Source organism: Eriocheir sinensis, unplaced genomic scaffold (genome assembly GCF_024679095.1).
Source record: "Eriocheir sinensis breed Jianghai 21 unplaced genomic scaffold, ASM2467909v1 Scaffold606, whole genome shotgun sequence".
NCBI classification, from domain to species: domain Eukaryota; kingdom Metazoa; phylum Arthropoda; class Malacostraca; order Decapoda; family Varunidae; genus Eriocheir; species Eriocheir sinensis.
Window position 1 is genome coordinate 167,501 of NW_026111950.1, and position 15,000 is coordinate 182,500.

At 46.5% G+C, this 15,000-nt stretch overlaps 2 protein-coding genes across 2 annotated transcripts; both read right to left on the bottom strand.

Annotated features, from left to right (window-relative positions):
• Positions 1–11,098: 11,098 nt before the first annotated feature.
• LOC126993372 (mucin-2-like) lies at positions 11,099–12,151 on the bottom strand. The gene is made up of 2 exons (XM_050852431.1): positions 11,504–12,151; positions 11,099–11,353 (listed from the first exon to the last, which is right to left on the bottom strand). The coding sequence occupies exons 1-2, from the start codon at positions 12,149–12,151 to the stop codon at positions 11,099–11,101; spliced, it is 903 nt and encodes a 300-aa protein (XP_050708388.1).
• Positions 12,152–12,294: 143 nt separating this feature from the next.
• Positions 12,295–13,574, bottom strand: LOC126993373 (transcription factor HES-1-like). The gene is made up of 2 exons (XM_050852432.1): positions 12,958–13,574; positions 12,295–12,513 (listed from the first exon to the last, which is right to left on the bottom strand). Exons 1-2 carry the CDS (start codon positions 13,036–13,038, stop codon positions 12,295–12,297), a joined length of 300 nt encoding a protein of 99 aa, XP_050708389.1. The 5' UTR covers positions 13,039–13,574.
• Between the last annotated feature and the right edge of the window lie 1,426 nt (positions 13,575–15,000).

Consider the following 15,000-nt stretch of genomic DNA (forward strand, 5'->3'; position numbering starts at 1 on the left):
TCCTTCACTAACCGACCTGCTCTCTCTCTCTGTCTCTCTGTCTCTCTCTCTCTCTCTCTCTCTCTCTCTCTCTCTCTCTCTCACACACACACACACACACACACACACACACACAGGTTGTTCACATTTAATGGTACTTAATGGTGCTTGACAATCGTTCTCTATTTCCGTGTTTTTGTCATATTACTTTTTTTTTTTTATCAATGCGTTTCACTCAACTTTGAGGCACCAATAATATCCAGTAACTGATGGGCAAATCGACATACATGCATACATATTAGGGATAGAAATGCTTTATTTTTTAGGCATTCAACTTATCTGTGAAAACCGAATAGTTAACATACCATTCCAAAATTTATTAGACCTTCCAAAAATTTACGAGACATTAAACATTTACAAAAATACACTACACTACTGAATATGTCGACAGATAAGTCAATTTTGATACCTGTTTCAATAGAAGGAGTTAAATTATATGGAAATCGAAAACAAAACTGTACTCACTCATCAGAAATTAAGACAATCCGGGTATACAGATTGATACGGTCGTTCTCTCGTAAGGTTAAATTTCCATATTCTTTAATGGAAAATCTGACATGTTCATTTGATTTATCAATTACGTTCCTTGAAGACTGTAGGATCCATGGGCTCGTTTTTTTTAGTAGGAAGGAGGCTGGCGATGCACGAGGGCCGCTCACCGCTCTGCCCGAACATGTAACTTCCTTATTTTTTCCTGATTTTTCTTTACTGCTATGGTTAACTGTGTGTGTGTGTGTGTGTGTGTGTGTGTGTGTGTGTGTGTGTGTGTGTGTGTTTAAGAGAAAGAGAGAGAGAGAGAGAGAGAGAGAGGAGGGGGACGAGAGATTGGTGACGTAATAATCATGGCGCGGGCAAAGCAGCTGTGGATGTTCTACGCATCTCACTTCCAGCCCTGCCCCGCCCTCCCCGTCAAGCACAAACACACTATCACCACACCTGTACCTACAGGGAGAGGGGCTCGTGGTGGGTCATGAATACTCGCCGTAGGCTGACACGTTGCTTATGGCGGTGGCGAGATGAATTGTGGCACTACGTAGTTGTTTCCTGCCGCTGTTGGGGCGCCGCTGTCCCAGTCACCACCCCGCGCCATAGTCAGCAAGGTGCCACACACGAAAGAAACCGTAATGCCTGCCGCCCTGAACGTGGTAATATTTCTCGTAAGCTAATAAGGAGTCACGCAGACACATCACAACATAGCGGCGGGTGAGGCTGCCGTCCGCTAGGCACTGCCCAGCGCCTCACACACACACACACACACATGGAGCTCGGTAGTGCAGTGGTTAGCACGCCCGTTACACAAAGGAGAGGTCCCTGGTTATTAGGAAAGCTATCGCCTGTCTTTACTTTTTTTTTTTTACATGTCATCTGGTGTATTTAAAGAGGGGATTAGTTAGATGGCCTTCGTGGCACCATGTTGCAGCTAAATCAGGGGTGCAGAGGGCGCCACAGCCGCCGCGGGAGGGTTATTTTGACGACTGTTTACTTGCGCAAATGTGTATGTACCTTGTTGCCTGGTTATATTTATTGCCTAGTCGTATTTACCTAGTTTCTTAATTGTATTTACCTAGTTGTATTTACCATGTGATGTACAGTAAATGAGCTACGTTCGTGGGGTCCCGTCGCTGAATAACAGTCGGTGAAGCTTGCCTTTAAAATATATTTTTTGTTATTAAACTCTTTGTCCAGGTTGTTCCAATGCTAATTACGTCTGTTGGGAAAACAGTATTTCTTGAAATCTTCTAAGCATCTCTTAATTTCCTTTCATGCTCTCTAGTTCCTCCACCGTTCCATATAAACAGACGTTTGTCAACAGCTTATAAGTCTCCGAAAATCTTGTTGATGTGTTTTCAGGTGGCAAGCCATCCTGGACATGCACACCAGGGCCTTCTCCTTTGCTGTTTTGACATCTTCGTTTCCCGTGCTGTGGCGGCAACGGTAATTGTTAAGAGCAAGGGCCCGCCTATGATTTCCAATATCCGTCCAGAATTCTTTGACAGAAACACTAGTAATAGACACTTGAAGGTAACAATAAAGCCAACCAAACCTAGTGAAACTTCAAGGGGTTGAAGGGGCGCAGCCCCCACGTGGGGAGGCTACAAATACATATTCACCTGTCTTCAGTGATCTTAAGTCCAAGAGACATCAGGCGAGAGTACGCACAAGTCTTTAAATGACTCTATTTTATATCAGTCATTTAAAGACTCGAGCGTGCTTTTCCCTCATGTCCCTCGGAATGAGGGTCACCGAAGACACCATATTATAGTGAATATATATTAAGTGTATTCCTCCAACTTTACTTTACCTACATGGGGCTTCACCCCCTCAATCCTATACAGTTTTACTAATTCAGGTTAATTTTCATTATTCTAATGATTATCGAGTGTTTGCATGAAAGAATTATGGGACATAATTGAAAAATAAAGGCGCATCCTTGCTCTTGATTACCACCTTGGCTGAGCACTGGCGGCCTCGGCTTAGCCACACGCCGCGCCACCAGCCCTCCCAAGGGGCTCGGGGCACTGGGGCGTGCCATCGTTGTGACAACCCGGTATCCCTTCCCTGACGTGTCGGCCCCCACCCCTGGACGGCGTGCGGTCTTCCCCGACGTGTGTCCCTGCGGGAGTCGCCGGGCCGTTGGGAGCTGATGGCGGGCGTGGACCCCTGGCACGGCGGCCCGAGTCCATGACTCACAGGCCGCAGGCCACGAGCAACCCTGCCGCTGCCCAATACGCCAGCCACAACCCACCGCCCCAACCGGCCACGGGCCACCTAGCCGCCCACACCCCTAAACCCAGCCAACACCTCAGCCTCCCGCCCACTAACCTGCCAGCCATTAATTACCCCAGTCAGCCAGCAGCCAGCCAGTCATTATTTATCCCAGCCAGCAGCCAGCCAGCCATTAATTACCCCAGCCAGCCAGCAGCCAGCCAGCCACGGGCATCAAGTCTCCACCCAGCCACCCAGTCACCCTGCCAGCCAGCCACACGCCATTAACTACGTCGTCTAACCAGCCAGCCAACCACGCCAGGCAGCCATAAGTCACAATGCCATCCAGCCACGAGCGCGGAGCTTACGAGTGCCCAGGCAAGGTGTTGGTGATTAATAAAGAAAGAATAACAGCTACGTCTGTTGCTGCTGCTGCCATAAATCACCGCATCAGCCACCGCCGCCTCTGATACTGCTCTATGAACTAACAGTAACCTTACTGTTATCATAAAAAAAATATCACCATTTTTAATATAGTACTAAACATCACTACTACCACTTCTATTACTGCTACTACTAACGCTATGATAGTATTGCTGATGATACTAATACTCGTAATTATGATATAAGTAGTGAGGAGAATAATAAAAATAAATAAATAAATAAATAAATAAATAAATAATAACAATAATGAAAATAACAACAATGATACTAACAATGATTAAACTAATAAATTTACTTAACCGTAATAAAACAAATATCATTACTATCATCATTAACATCGGGTAATATTTGTCAGGGAAGTAGAATTAAGTGTATATTGGATTCGTTGTGTTTGATTAAATGATAGTTTTCGTTTGTCTGATTGTTCTTTTTTTGTGTGTGTTTAGAGAGAGAGAGAGAATGGTTGAGTGTCATAAAAACAGGAAGAAAAGAAAAAATCACTCGATGGCGGACACACACACACACAAACACACACACAACTTAAGAAAAATAACAAGAAAACTACGATAAACAACAACAAAACAACATAAACAAAACACTATTATTATAAGATATCCAAACAAATAACCGAGAAGACAAAGAACAATAAGAAGTAAACGAATGACTTAAAAAGAAGATAATCAACCTGAAGAAAAAGAAAAGGGAGGAGGAGGAGGAGGAGGAGGAGGAGGAGGAGGAAGAGGGGGAGGAGGAGGAGGAGGGTTTCTGTATTCACTTGCTCCCCGTCTTCTCCAACGGTTTCTCTCCCCCTCTATCCTCTTCCTCCCTTTCTCCTTCCCTCCCTCCCTCTTAACCTTCTTCTTCCAGCCCATCGAGAGGGTCTTAGAAGGCGAGACACAGAGAGAGAGAGAGAGAGAGAGAGAGAGAGAGAGGCAGTTAGATAGATAGATATAGTTAGGTAGTTAGATATATGGAAGGAGGGAGAGAGGGAGGGGGAAGGGGAGAAAAATAGTGTAACACGAAGTAGATAAATAAATAAAACAAAATTATTGCTCGATTGTTTATGCTAAAAAGTGTTAATTAAATAAGTTGGAGTGTTAATGTCCAAATGAAACGTTTATTGTAAAAGAAAAATATATGAGTCATGAAGCAAAACTGGCTGTGTTGGCGTGTGTGGGCGTGGGTGAGGAGAAGCAGGAATCATGGGGTGTGTGTAACGGTGTGTGGGCGTGGGAGGGGCGGGAGGACAGGGTGTGTGTAGGGGGCGTTGGGTGTAGGCGGCACGATTAGACAAGCAGTGTGTGTGTGTGTGTGTGTGTGTGTGTGTGTGTGTGTGTGACGAGAGGGTCATTGGGGTACATTTGCATAGAAAGGACTCCTGCTATTTTCCAGCAGTATAGCGTGCATTGTTGCTCCCTCATTTTGTAAAGATCTGTTCTTCTTATAGAATGGATATTACCATGATAAAATGTGTGCAGAAAAGGATGACATGAATTATCTGTTGAGAAACTTGGGAAATAATACAAAGCCTAAACGTTCATATTTGCATTATTTAAAAGAAAAGGCGAAGGATGCAAGGAGTCTAGATTGAAGTTAATAAAGGAATGACATGCAGAGATATGGGTGCCAGTAAATAAGCATGAATTATATGTGCGGGTTTAAGTTATATGAATTCAGAGATTAAAAGATGCGGAGAATAATTCGTATACTAAGAGATTGATGGATGAATGAAACAGGCTTGGCAATTAGTTGGTGAGTGCAAATAAGATAAATACATTCAGGAAAAGGTTAGATAAATACATGGACTGTGAGAATAAGCGGTGTTAGGTTTACAGGAGCTACCTTATGAAGACTGACTGGCCTCTTGCAGACTCCTTATGTTACTACAAAAAAATACAAATAATGACATAAATAGCTTCATAATATTCAGCGCATTTTTTCTGCACTACCGCCATTGTCATCATCGCCACCATCATCACCACTGCTACCATCACCATCTCCAAGTGCCATCACCACCCTCACCATATCATCATCATCATAATTATTATCATCATCATCATCATAAATGTCACATACATATTCTTTTCTTTCTTCTTCTCTTTCGTACGTTCATCTTCTTTGCACATTTCTCTTACTCCTTTTGATGGTTCACTAAATTTTGCAGAGTTAATGACCATGATCTTGAAGTTTTTACCTTTCTTTTTTTATTTCAAGAGAGAGAGAGAGAGAGAGAGGGAGGGTAAAGATGTTAGTGACTGTGGTTGAGAGCTGATGCCGCCCTGACCACACCTGACCACACCCTCCCTATCCCTCCCCCTTCCCTCCTCTCCCTCCCTTCCTCTTCTTTTCCATTCCGCTATCTTCCCTTCTCCCTCCCCTTCCTTCCACTTTTCCCTCCCCTTTCCTCTCATCTCTCTTTTTCCCTCCCCTTCCTCTTCTCTCCTCCAGCACGAACACAGAGAAGAAAAAAACTACTGATAAGAAGTTGAAGAAAAGAAGGAGGAGGAGGAGGAAAAAAAAAAAGGAATAAGAGGTGAGAATAAGAAAGGAAAGAAGGTGAACCGGTATACTTTGAAGATGGAGGAAGAATAAAAGGAGGAGGAACACAAAGAAACACAAAGGAAGAACAAGCAACAGCAAACCTGACGATCCTTACGAGGCTGTTTGTGACAAGCTATACACTATCTATCTAATCAAAGGTGGAAGATGAAGGACAGCAAAGGCGAAGGCTCCTCCCCATCCCCCCCACCCCTCCAGCCAAAGCTGACAGGAAACGAAAAAGAACCATGCAGCATGGAAAAAACTGCATGGAAATTATGTAGGAAAGAGGAAAGAACTACCATTACTGCTACCACTAACCGGGCGATAAAAACGGACAAGGACACCAGTATTCTTAGTTGCTGGTTGGATTCAAAATACTTGTCTAATTTATTCTTGAAGACCGTAACTGTTGTACTATCAACGACATCACAGGGTAGAGAATTCCAAACATTAACGACGCAATTGAAGAAGAAGTGTTTGGCTTCGTGCGACGAGAATCTTTTACCACTTATCTTGAAATTGTTATTTCTTCTTGTTCTATTTGATCGATCAACTGTAAAGTAATCTTCCGCATTAATATCACTGAATCCTTTAAACATTTCAAAGACTTCTATTAGATCGCCTCGCATTCTTCGTTTTGATAGGCTGAATATATTTACTTTTTTAAGCCTGGAGGAGGAGGAGGAGGAGAAGAAGGAGGAGGAGGAGGAGGAGGAGGAGATGACCCTGGTGCGGGTGGTGGTAGACGTTGTGGTGGAAGATTTGAAGAGGAAGAAGAAGAAGAAGAAGAAGAAGAAGAAGAAGAAGAAGAAGAAGAAGAAGAAGAAGGAGAAGAAGAAGAAGATAATGATGGTAATGAACAAGAACAAGACGAAAAAGAAGAAAAGAACAAGAAGATAAGAAATAAGATAAAGATCAAAGAAAGAAGAGGAGGAGGAAGAAGAGGTGACGAAGGAGGAGGAGGAGGAGGAGGAGGAGCGATTTTGGCGGTGGAGGTTATAGTGGAAGGAAGCTGACGCCCCCTAACTACCCCTCTTCCTCCTCCTCCTCTTCCTCCTCCTCCTCCTCCTTAACCACGGCACGCGGCCACCGACCACGAGAGGAAATGGTGTCTGCCCGCCACTCTGTCTTCTGTTTTTTGTCTTTTTTGTCTTTTTTCCTCTTCTGTCTATTTACGTGGCTCTGTTTTTCTGTCTCTTAATCTGTCTTTCTCTCTGTCTATCTCTTTTTCTGTCTGTGTGTCTGTCTGTCTTGTTGTTTTTTTTATTTCATATGTTTCTTTTCTATATTTGTCTATTTGTGTTTTTTTTGTTTTTTTTTTTGTTTATCTTGTTTTTCTTTATTTTCCTCGTTTATTTCCTCCTTTTTCTCTCTGTCTCTTTGGTTCTGTTTGTCTATCTGTTCATCTATGTCTGTTTTTATCTTTCTGACCGTCTGTTTTTATATCGCCTGATCTGTTTGTCTTAATCGTGTTTTGTTCATTATTCCTTGCTTTATCTTTCTGTCTGTGTGGTTCTTTGTTTCGTACCTGTCTAACTGTCTGTCTTTTTATCTGCTCCCTCTCCCTGTCTGTTTGTGTAACCTCGTACTCTTAGTAATCTGTCTGCGTTCTCAATCTTTTTTTTTTTATCTGCGAATCTTCATCTCTGTCTGTGGGGTTGTTTGTCCCTATCTAAATCCACATCTGTTTATCTTAACCATTTTTTTCTCTCCCCACTTTTCTGTCCATCTGTGTGCCTCTGTTTATCTGTTTATTTGCCTGTCTCTTTCTCCGTTCTCTGTCTCTGTGTGGCTGTCTGTGTTTGTCTCGTCCTTAATTTGTTTGTCTTGGCACTTTTTATCTTGCCTGTTTACTCCTTCCCTTGTTTGTTTATTTTTGCGGTTGTCTGTCTGTCTGTTATCTGTTGGTGTGTCTTCCTTCCTCTGTCAGTGTGGTCGACTGTCAACATTTATCTATCCCTTAAATATGGTTGACTGAGGTTGTTTTTTATCGTTTCTATTTTGCTTTTACTTCTGTCTTCTCATCTGTTCATTTCTCTATCCATCCCTGTTCATTTTGTTCGTTTTTTTTTTATCCCTCTCTATATACGAAGATTATTCAAGCGATTCTGTATCCTACTGTTCGTCTAAGTGGTTGTCCTTCCTTTATTAGTAGGTCTGTCTATGGTCATTTAACGTTCAAGAAAACTATCCCGATCCTAACTACTACCTCCTACCATCTACTATAATACTCAACCATCTATTACCATCCTATTACTAATCCACCTTCTCATACCATCTTCTACCATACTACTACAAATCTACCACCATCCTACCATAATCCTACTACCATCAACTACCACCCTACCTACCATCAACTACCGTCTACTACAAGCCCACCACATCCAACCACTCAATTCCCAGTCTTAAAAAAATATTCATTGAGTAAAAAGAGATGAGCAAATGAATGGGCGGTGGGTATGTGGGTGGGTATTCGGGAATGGACGAGAAAGGGAGGTGAATGGGTAAAAAAAAGAAGGGAGCTTGAGTAGATGGGTGAATGGCAAGGGAGGAGGAGGAGGAAGAGCAGGATGATGATGAGGAGGAGGAGGAAGAGGGCGGGGAGGATGTGGGGGGGCGGTTGATGGGGCATGCATGAACAGAGAGGTGGGTGGGTGGGGGGGGTGGGGGGCATTTCCGGGTCAGAATAAGGTCACCTCGGGCTCAGGAATTTCAAAGGTCACAGTGCCTTGAGGGGCTGAGGTAAGGCCTGTTGAGGAGACATTGAGGGAAGGGAAGGAAAGAATAAAGGAAGGAAAAAAGGAGAGAGGGAAGGAAAGAGAGAAAGGAGGGGAAAAATAAACGAGAGGGAGGGAGAGAGAGAATGAAGGAGGGAAAAAAAGGAGAGAGGGAGGAAAAGGGAGAATGAAGTGGGGAAAAAAGGAGAGAGGGAGAAAAAGGGAGAATGAAGAAGGGAAAAAAGGAGAGAGGGAGGAAAAGGGAGAATGAAGGAGGGAAAAAAGGAGAGAGGGAGGAAAAGGGAGAATGAAGGAGGGAAAAAAGGAGAGAGGGAGGAAAAGGGAGAATGAAGGAGTGAAAAAAAGACGAGATGGAGGGAAAGAGAGAATGAAGGAGGAAAGGGAAAAAATGAGGAAGTGAGGAAGGGGGGGAGGTTACGAGAGGGGAGGAAAAAAAATGGAAAGAGGAAGGAGGGAAGGGAAAAGTAAGAAACAGGGGACTGAGGGCGGGGTAGGGAAAAATGGAGAGAGATAGAGAGAGAGAAAATAGAAGAAGTAGAGGAAAGGGATAGAAATAAGCGAAAATAATTGAAAGAGAGGGCGAGAAAACAACAGCAATAATAACAATGATAATAAAAGTAAGAATAGAAATAAGAATAAAAATAGGAACATGAATAACAATAATAAAGAGGAAGAAGAAGAAGAAAAACAGACTCGGGGAGGTATAGAGACCGCCAAGCACATCACTCTGCAAACGTATCAGCTTCTCACCGAAATCATTCTCTCCTCCATTTCTTTATATATATTTCTTAATTCATATCTTCGTTATTTATCTATTTACATCCATTTATATATTCAACGGCCATACTTGCTTCCCTTAACTGCACTAACTTTTATTTTATGTGTGTGTGTGTGTTTTATATGTAGAGATTATCCAAAAAATACTGCATTAGGCCTTATTTGGTTTACGTAAATATATAAACAGAGAGAGAGAGAGAGAGAGAGAGCACTTACCTGGGTGTTTACCTGTCCTAATCTACATGTGTGACCTGCTAATGATGAACACCGCTAATGACCTCCCCTCCCCTCTCTCTCTCTCTCTCTCTCTCTCTCTCTGAGAGAGAGAGAGAGAGAGAGAGAGAGACCAGCTAAACTTATACATACCTCTCTCCTCACTCCTCCTCCTCCATCCGTCCCCCTTGAACCCTCAGGCACATCCGCTCACCTCCCCCGCCTCCCCCTCCTTCTAGTCCTCCTCCTCCCAAATCCATTTCCTCCGCCACCACCACCACCACTGTCATTATCACAAGACGTCCTCCTCCTCCTCCTCCACCTTTTTTTTCTTCTTCTTCCACCTCTTCCTCTTCATCGTCATTACTATTATCATTATCATTACTATCTTATTTTTTTGCTTTGTTCGTCTTATAATAAAAATACAAACGAAAATAATGATGATGATGATGATGATAATAATAATAAAAAAAATAATAATAATGTCCAAAATAAGCCTGCTCCATTTTTCTTCTTTCCAGCGTCTCTTCTATCCCATCTTCCCTTCTTCTTCTACTCCTTCTCAACTCTTTTTTTGGCCTCTTCCTCCTCTCCCTCCTCTTTCGCTTCTTCTTCTCTTCTCCACTTCCCCCTTCCTTCCCCCGATTTTGATAGATTGCTCTCAAGTGTGAAGAGGTAGGATAGGGAAAAAGGGAGAAAAGGAAGGGAAGGGAAGGAGATGAATAAGTAGGGGAGGAAAAGAGAAGGGGGGTTGATATTAGGGATTGGAAATGAGGGAATAGAGGAAAGACAATAGGAAAGAAGCAAGGAGTGGGGAGGGGAGGGAGGGGAAAGAATGGCAGAGGGGAAGAGAGGGGGAAGGGAGACTTGCGTGTATGTGGAAATATGACTCATTGCTCCTCCAACCCTCTCCCCCTTCTCTCTCTCTCTCTCTCTCTCTCTCTCTCTCTCTCTCTCTCTCTCTCTCTCTAAAGTGGAGTAAATAAAGATCTTTGCATACCTTTCTCATATTTCATTAACCTTTCCATCATTAACCATTAGAAAAATTATAAATAGTACAGTATAATCACAGCCGAAATACTGAGGACGGAAAACGCAACCCAGTATAATAATAATAATAATAATAATAATAATAATAATAATAATAGTAATAATAATAATAATGATAATAATAATAATAATAATAATAATAGTGATAGTAACCAATGCATAGCTAAAGTGACAGGTTCATCACAGTCTTTTTTTTTTAGTCTTATCACAGTTTCCCTAAAATTTGTGTATAACATGGAATAAGAATAAATAGTATACACACAATTATTCTTTTTTAGGGGGTCATAGTATTTAGGAACATGTTTAGAAGACCTTGTGAGCATACCATCCACTACACACATTCGTCTATATACATACAGAACAGACGATGCAATAATATTCGAATTTCTTCAAGACGGAGGAAACAGTATTATATAGTCGTAGTATGAAAAATATTAGCCTCTTACAATGTTACATGACAAATAAATACGTGCTAAAATTCTTTATACCCTTAACTAACGTTCCGTGGTTCAGAATTCCTTTACTCTCACAAAAAGGTGTTCGATTTCCTCACCTAACGTTTTACGGTATCGGATCATCTTCGTTAGTATTTACCAGGGACGCCACATCCTCCCCAAGCTCAGATCAAAGGGTTCAGTCTCATCTTGAACCTCTTCGCCCTCTACCCCTACCTCCAGCTCCATCTCCTCCTCCTCCATGTGGTGGTGGTGGTAGGGGGAGACGCTGGGCGGGGGCGTGGGCGGAGCGTGGGTGTGGTGGTGGGCTGGTGTGAGGTAGGGCATTATGGTGAGGGAGGTGTGGGTGGCGGGCGCGTGGTGGCGTTGGTGGTGGTGGGCAGAGCGCGGCTGTGAGTGTGGGTGTGGGTGTGGATGTGAATATGAGTGACGGTGTGGGTGTGGTTGTGGATGTGAGTGAGGGTGTGGGTGTGGGTGTATGTGGGGTGACGTGTGTGAGTGTGAGTGTTGTTGAGGGATGTCGTGGGTGGAAGTGGAGACTTCATGGGTGTTGGTGGGCGGCGGAGACTGACACTGGGTGGAGGAGGAGACTAGTGTGACGGAGGGATGCGTGGGTGGAGGTGAGGGCGTTGGGGAGGGTGAGGGGGGCTGGGAGGGCGGTGAGGGCGGCATGAGGAGGGCGGGATCGAGGGGGCCGTGGACCACGAATGCCAGCACCCCCGTGGGCAGCCTCGTGGGTGTGAGGGTGAGGCAGGGGGGGTTGGCCGTCGTAGTAGCGCTCTCACTTTTGACGCCACTCTCCTGGCACTCCCTGGCATCGGTTGTATTGCTGATGGTGCTGTTCCCGCTCCTGGTGGTAGAGGTGGCGGTGGTGGTGGTGGTGGCGGTGGTGGTGACACTATCCCCAGTGTTGATGGCGGTGTCCTCGGTTTTAACGGTGGCAGTGCGGGGTGCATGTGTGGTGTCGGAGGTGGAGGAGCCAACAGCGGTGGTGGTGTTGGTGGTGCCATCAGTGGCAGTAGGGGTGTCAGCGGTAGCAGCGGAAGTGGTGGGAGTGCTGGTGTTGGTTTCAGTGTCGGCGGTGGCGCGTGGTGTCAGCGTGGCCAGACACGTCCCGAGGTGCTCCAACAGCCTCTCCCGCAGCGCCTCCTTCCCCGCCTGCCGCAGCGTGTCCTCCACCAGACTCATGCATCGCCTGAACCCCGCCAGGTACTTACCCTCCGTCCTTCGCCGCGCTACCCTCCTCTTACCGCCTTCCACCACCTTCATCGCCTACCACGGCTCCTACGTGGCCTCCGTCGTGCTCGCCGTTACGCCTGGGCCACTTTCCTTCAACGTTTGATGTGTTTGACGGTCAGCTCCAGAATGTCTGCCTTCTCCAGCTTGGCAGCCCGCCCTGCGCCACTGCCGCCGCCACCGCCGCTGCCGCCACTACCCGCGGCGGCAGCGTCAGGCCGCACCATCTTTGCCTCCGTCAGCAGCTCCGCGAGGTCGTTGAGGCTCGTGTTGATCCTCTCGCGCCGTTTCCGCTCCATCAGGGGCTTGCGGATCTGTGGGAGAAAGAGAGTGACCTGTAGAGACGGTGTGTGTCGAAGGCGACCGCGGGGTCATAGCGGGGTCACATATTGCGGGGCGGGGTAACCACATGAGGCACTGACACACACACACACACACACACACACACACACACACACACAAGCAAACAAACAAACGGGGTGGGGCGAAGTCACAAGGAATAGAAATGAATATTGCTGGGAAGGGGACAGACAGTAAGGCGAGGGGGCCGCCCTTGCCGCAGGGAAAACAAACGTTGCGGAATAAATAAATGCATATAAATGCTTATAAATCAATTTTTATAGCCCCACAACAACGGCTAAACGGTGTGGAGGGTAGGCCATCAGGGGATTATAAGAGTGGGAGGTGTTTAACACACACACACACACACACACACACACACACACACACACACACACACACACACACCAGACACTCACCCTTCGGGCCTCGCTCACAGGCTTGGAAGGTCTGTGAGGCTTGAGGGCGGCGCCTTCCTGCTGTTGCTGCTGCACGCCCATGATGGCTGAGTGCTGCGTCACAGAGGGAACAGGTGGCCGTGAAGGTGCCGTGCGCGCAGGTGTGCGGCGTATGGACAGGTGTCAAGGAGCAGGACTGTTGGGGGTTGTACTGAACGTGTAGCTAAAGGCGTGGAGGGCCGTTGGTGCACAGGTTGTGGGCGTGTAGTGCCAAGCGTGTAGGCAAGTGTCTCGGCGCGGGAATCTTGGGATCGTCGAAGGTGTTTGTACAGGTGTCAGGGCACAGGTGTCTTGTGGGTCGTGGTGGGCGGGTGTACAGGTGTTCAGGCTCGTTGTGGCACGGGTGGATGCGTGGTGCCAGGTGAGTGGGCGTGGCCGTGGCACACGCACACCTACACACACACGTAACGTACAAGTAGGCTACACACACGCAGCGGGCACGCGACAGTACCGTGCGGCGCGGCGTCTCGTGGCGGTGTGAGGGTCACGCTTCACGGCGACCGTCCGTTCCCTTACCGTCCGCCCCCCGTCCGCTCGTCCCTCCGCCCCTCCCCCGACACACGACCCTGGACACACGCCCCGCCCCGCCCGCCCCGCCCCGAGCAACCTAGTGCTTCTGCAAGGCGCCGCGTTGCCTCCTTAGCTGTTTGTTTGTCCTCGAGGCCCAGCAGCTAGTGAACCACGTGTGTGTGTGAGGGGGTGGGGGGGGGTAGGTAGGTTGTTGACTAGTATGTTGGCTTGGGTTGGGGATGGGCGGGTGGGGGGTTAGTGAGTGGTTTGGTGGATGAGTGAGTGTTTAGCTGGGTGGTTTAGCCTGTGTGGGGTGGGGGGAGTTAGTGTGTGTGGGGTGGGGGGTAAGTGTGTGTGTGTGTGTGGGGGGGGTGATGGGTCATTATTGCATTTTTGTGTTGGATTTCTTTTTGTCGCAGTTTTCACAATATTTTTACACACACACACACACACACACACACACACACACACACACACACACACACACACACTCACAGGTACGTACTCCCAACTCAAAAAACAACCAATTCCACGTACTAGACTTCCAAGTATATTTCTGCTAAACCCATTGACACCATAATATCACTGACACACGGAAAAAAAAAGTTATATGTAGCCATTAACCCGGGGAAACGGCTCATAGCCAAAGGAATGGCCTAGGAAGGGAGAGCTTGTAATACAGGTGACAGTATAACCTCCAGGCACACACTCTCGTGATGTTTAACGTGTGCACTGTGTTGGCTCCGCTCTCCTTGGTGATGGCTCAGCGTGGAGAGTTCTTCACCGGAGGCGCTAACATGACGGGGAAAGCTGTTGCCTCTGATGGGGATGATGGTGCAGTTTTATGTTTTTTTCTTTTTTACAGGTGAAGTAGTAAAGATGTTCTTGCTGTTGTTGTTGCTGTTGGTGATGGTGATGATTTTTTTCCTATGGGTAATAATTCTCATTGCTGTCGTGGTTGTCATCGTCGTCAGAGTCATCGTGGTCATGGTCCGTTGTGTTCCCCCCTCCCCCCCTCCCCCCTCGCCTTGACGCACGCTGCCCGCCCATTGGCCACGCGCGACCCCCCGTGCACGCTGATTGGCCGCGCCGCCACGAGCCCCGCCGCTGATTGGCTGAGAGAGAGAGAGAGAGAGAGAGAGAGAGAGAGAGAGATGGGGGTTGTTCCTGAGACATCACTTCCGTTGGTGGTGGTGAAGATGGTGATGACGATGGTGGTGAAGGGGGGGGTGCTCTCAAAGAGGTGGTGGTGAGCGATTTTTTGTTAGTTATTGTTGTTGTTGTTGCTGGTGGTGGTAGTAGTAGTAGTAGTGGTGGTGGTGGTGGTGATTTCAACGCTCGTGATGGTAGTGAGTTTTTGGTGATGGAGGTGGTGATGGTGGTGATGATCATGGTGGTGGTGGTGGTGGTGGTGATGGAGGTGGAAGTGCTGGTAATAGCGTTACACTGAGAGCCAAGAAAATGATAATGGTGGTTGTGATATCACGGTGGTGG

What these genes read in the sequence shown, in the direction of transcription:
- LOC126993373 (XM_050852432.1), bottom strand. Translation starts at nt 13,038, where the DNA reads ATGGGCGTGCAGCAGCAACAGCAGGAAGGCGCCGCCCTCAAGCCTCAC. An exon ending in CTGTGAGCGAGGCCCGAAGG is followed by an intron (nt 12,514 to 12,957) that starts GTGAGTGTCTGG and finishes TTTCTCCCACAG; the next exon opens with ATCCGCAAGCCCCTGATGGA.
- LOC126993372 (XM_050852431.1), bottom strand. Translation starts at nt 12,151, where the DNA reads ATGAGTCTGGTGGAGGACACGCTGCGGCAGGCGGGGAAGGAGGCGCTG. An exon ending in CGCCCACCAACACCCATGAA is followed by an intron (nt 11,354 to 11,503) that starts GTCTCCACTTCC and finishes CCACACTCACAG; the next exon opens with CCGCGCTCTGCCCACCACCA.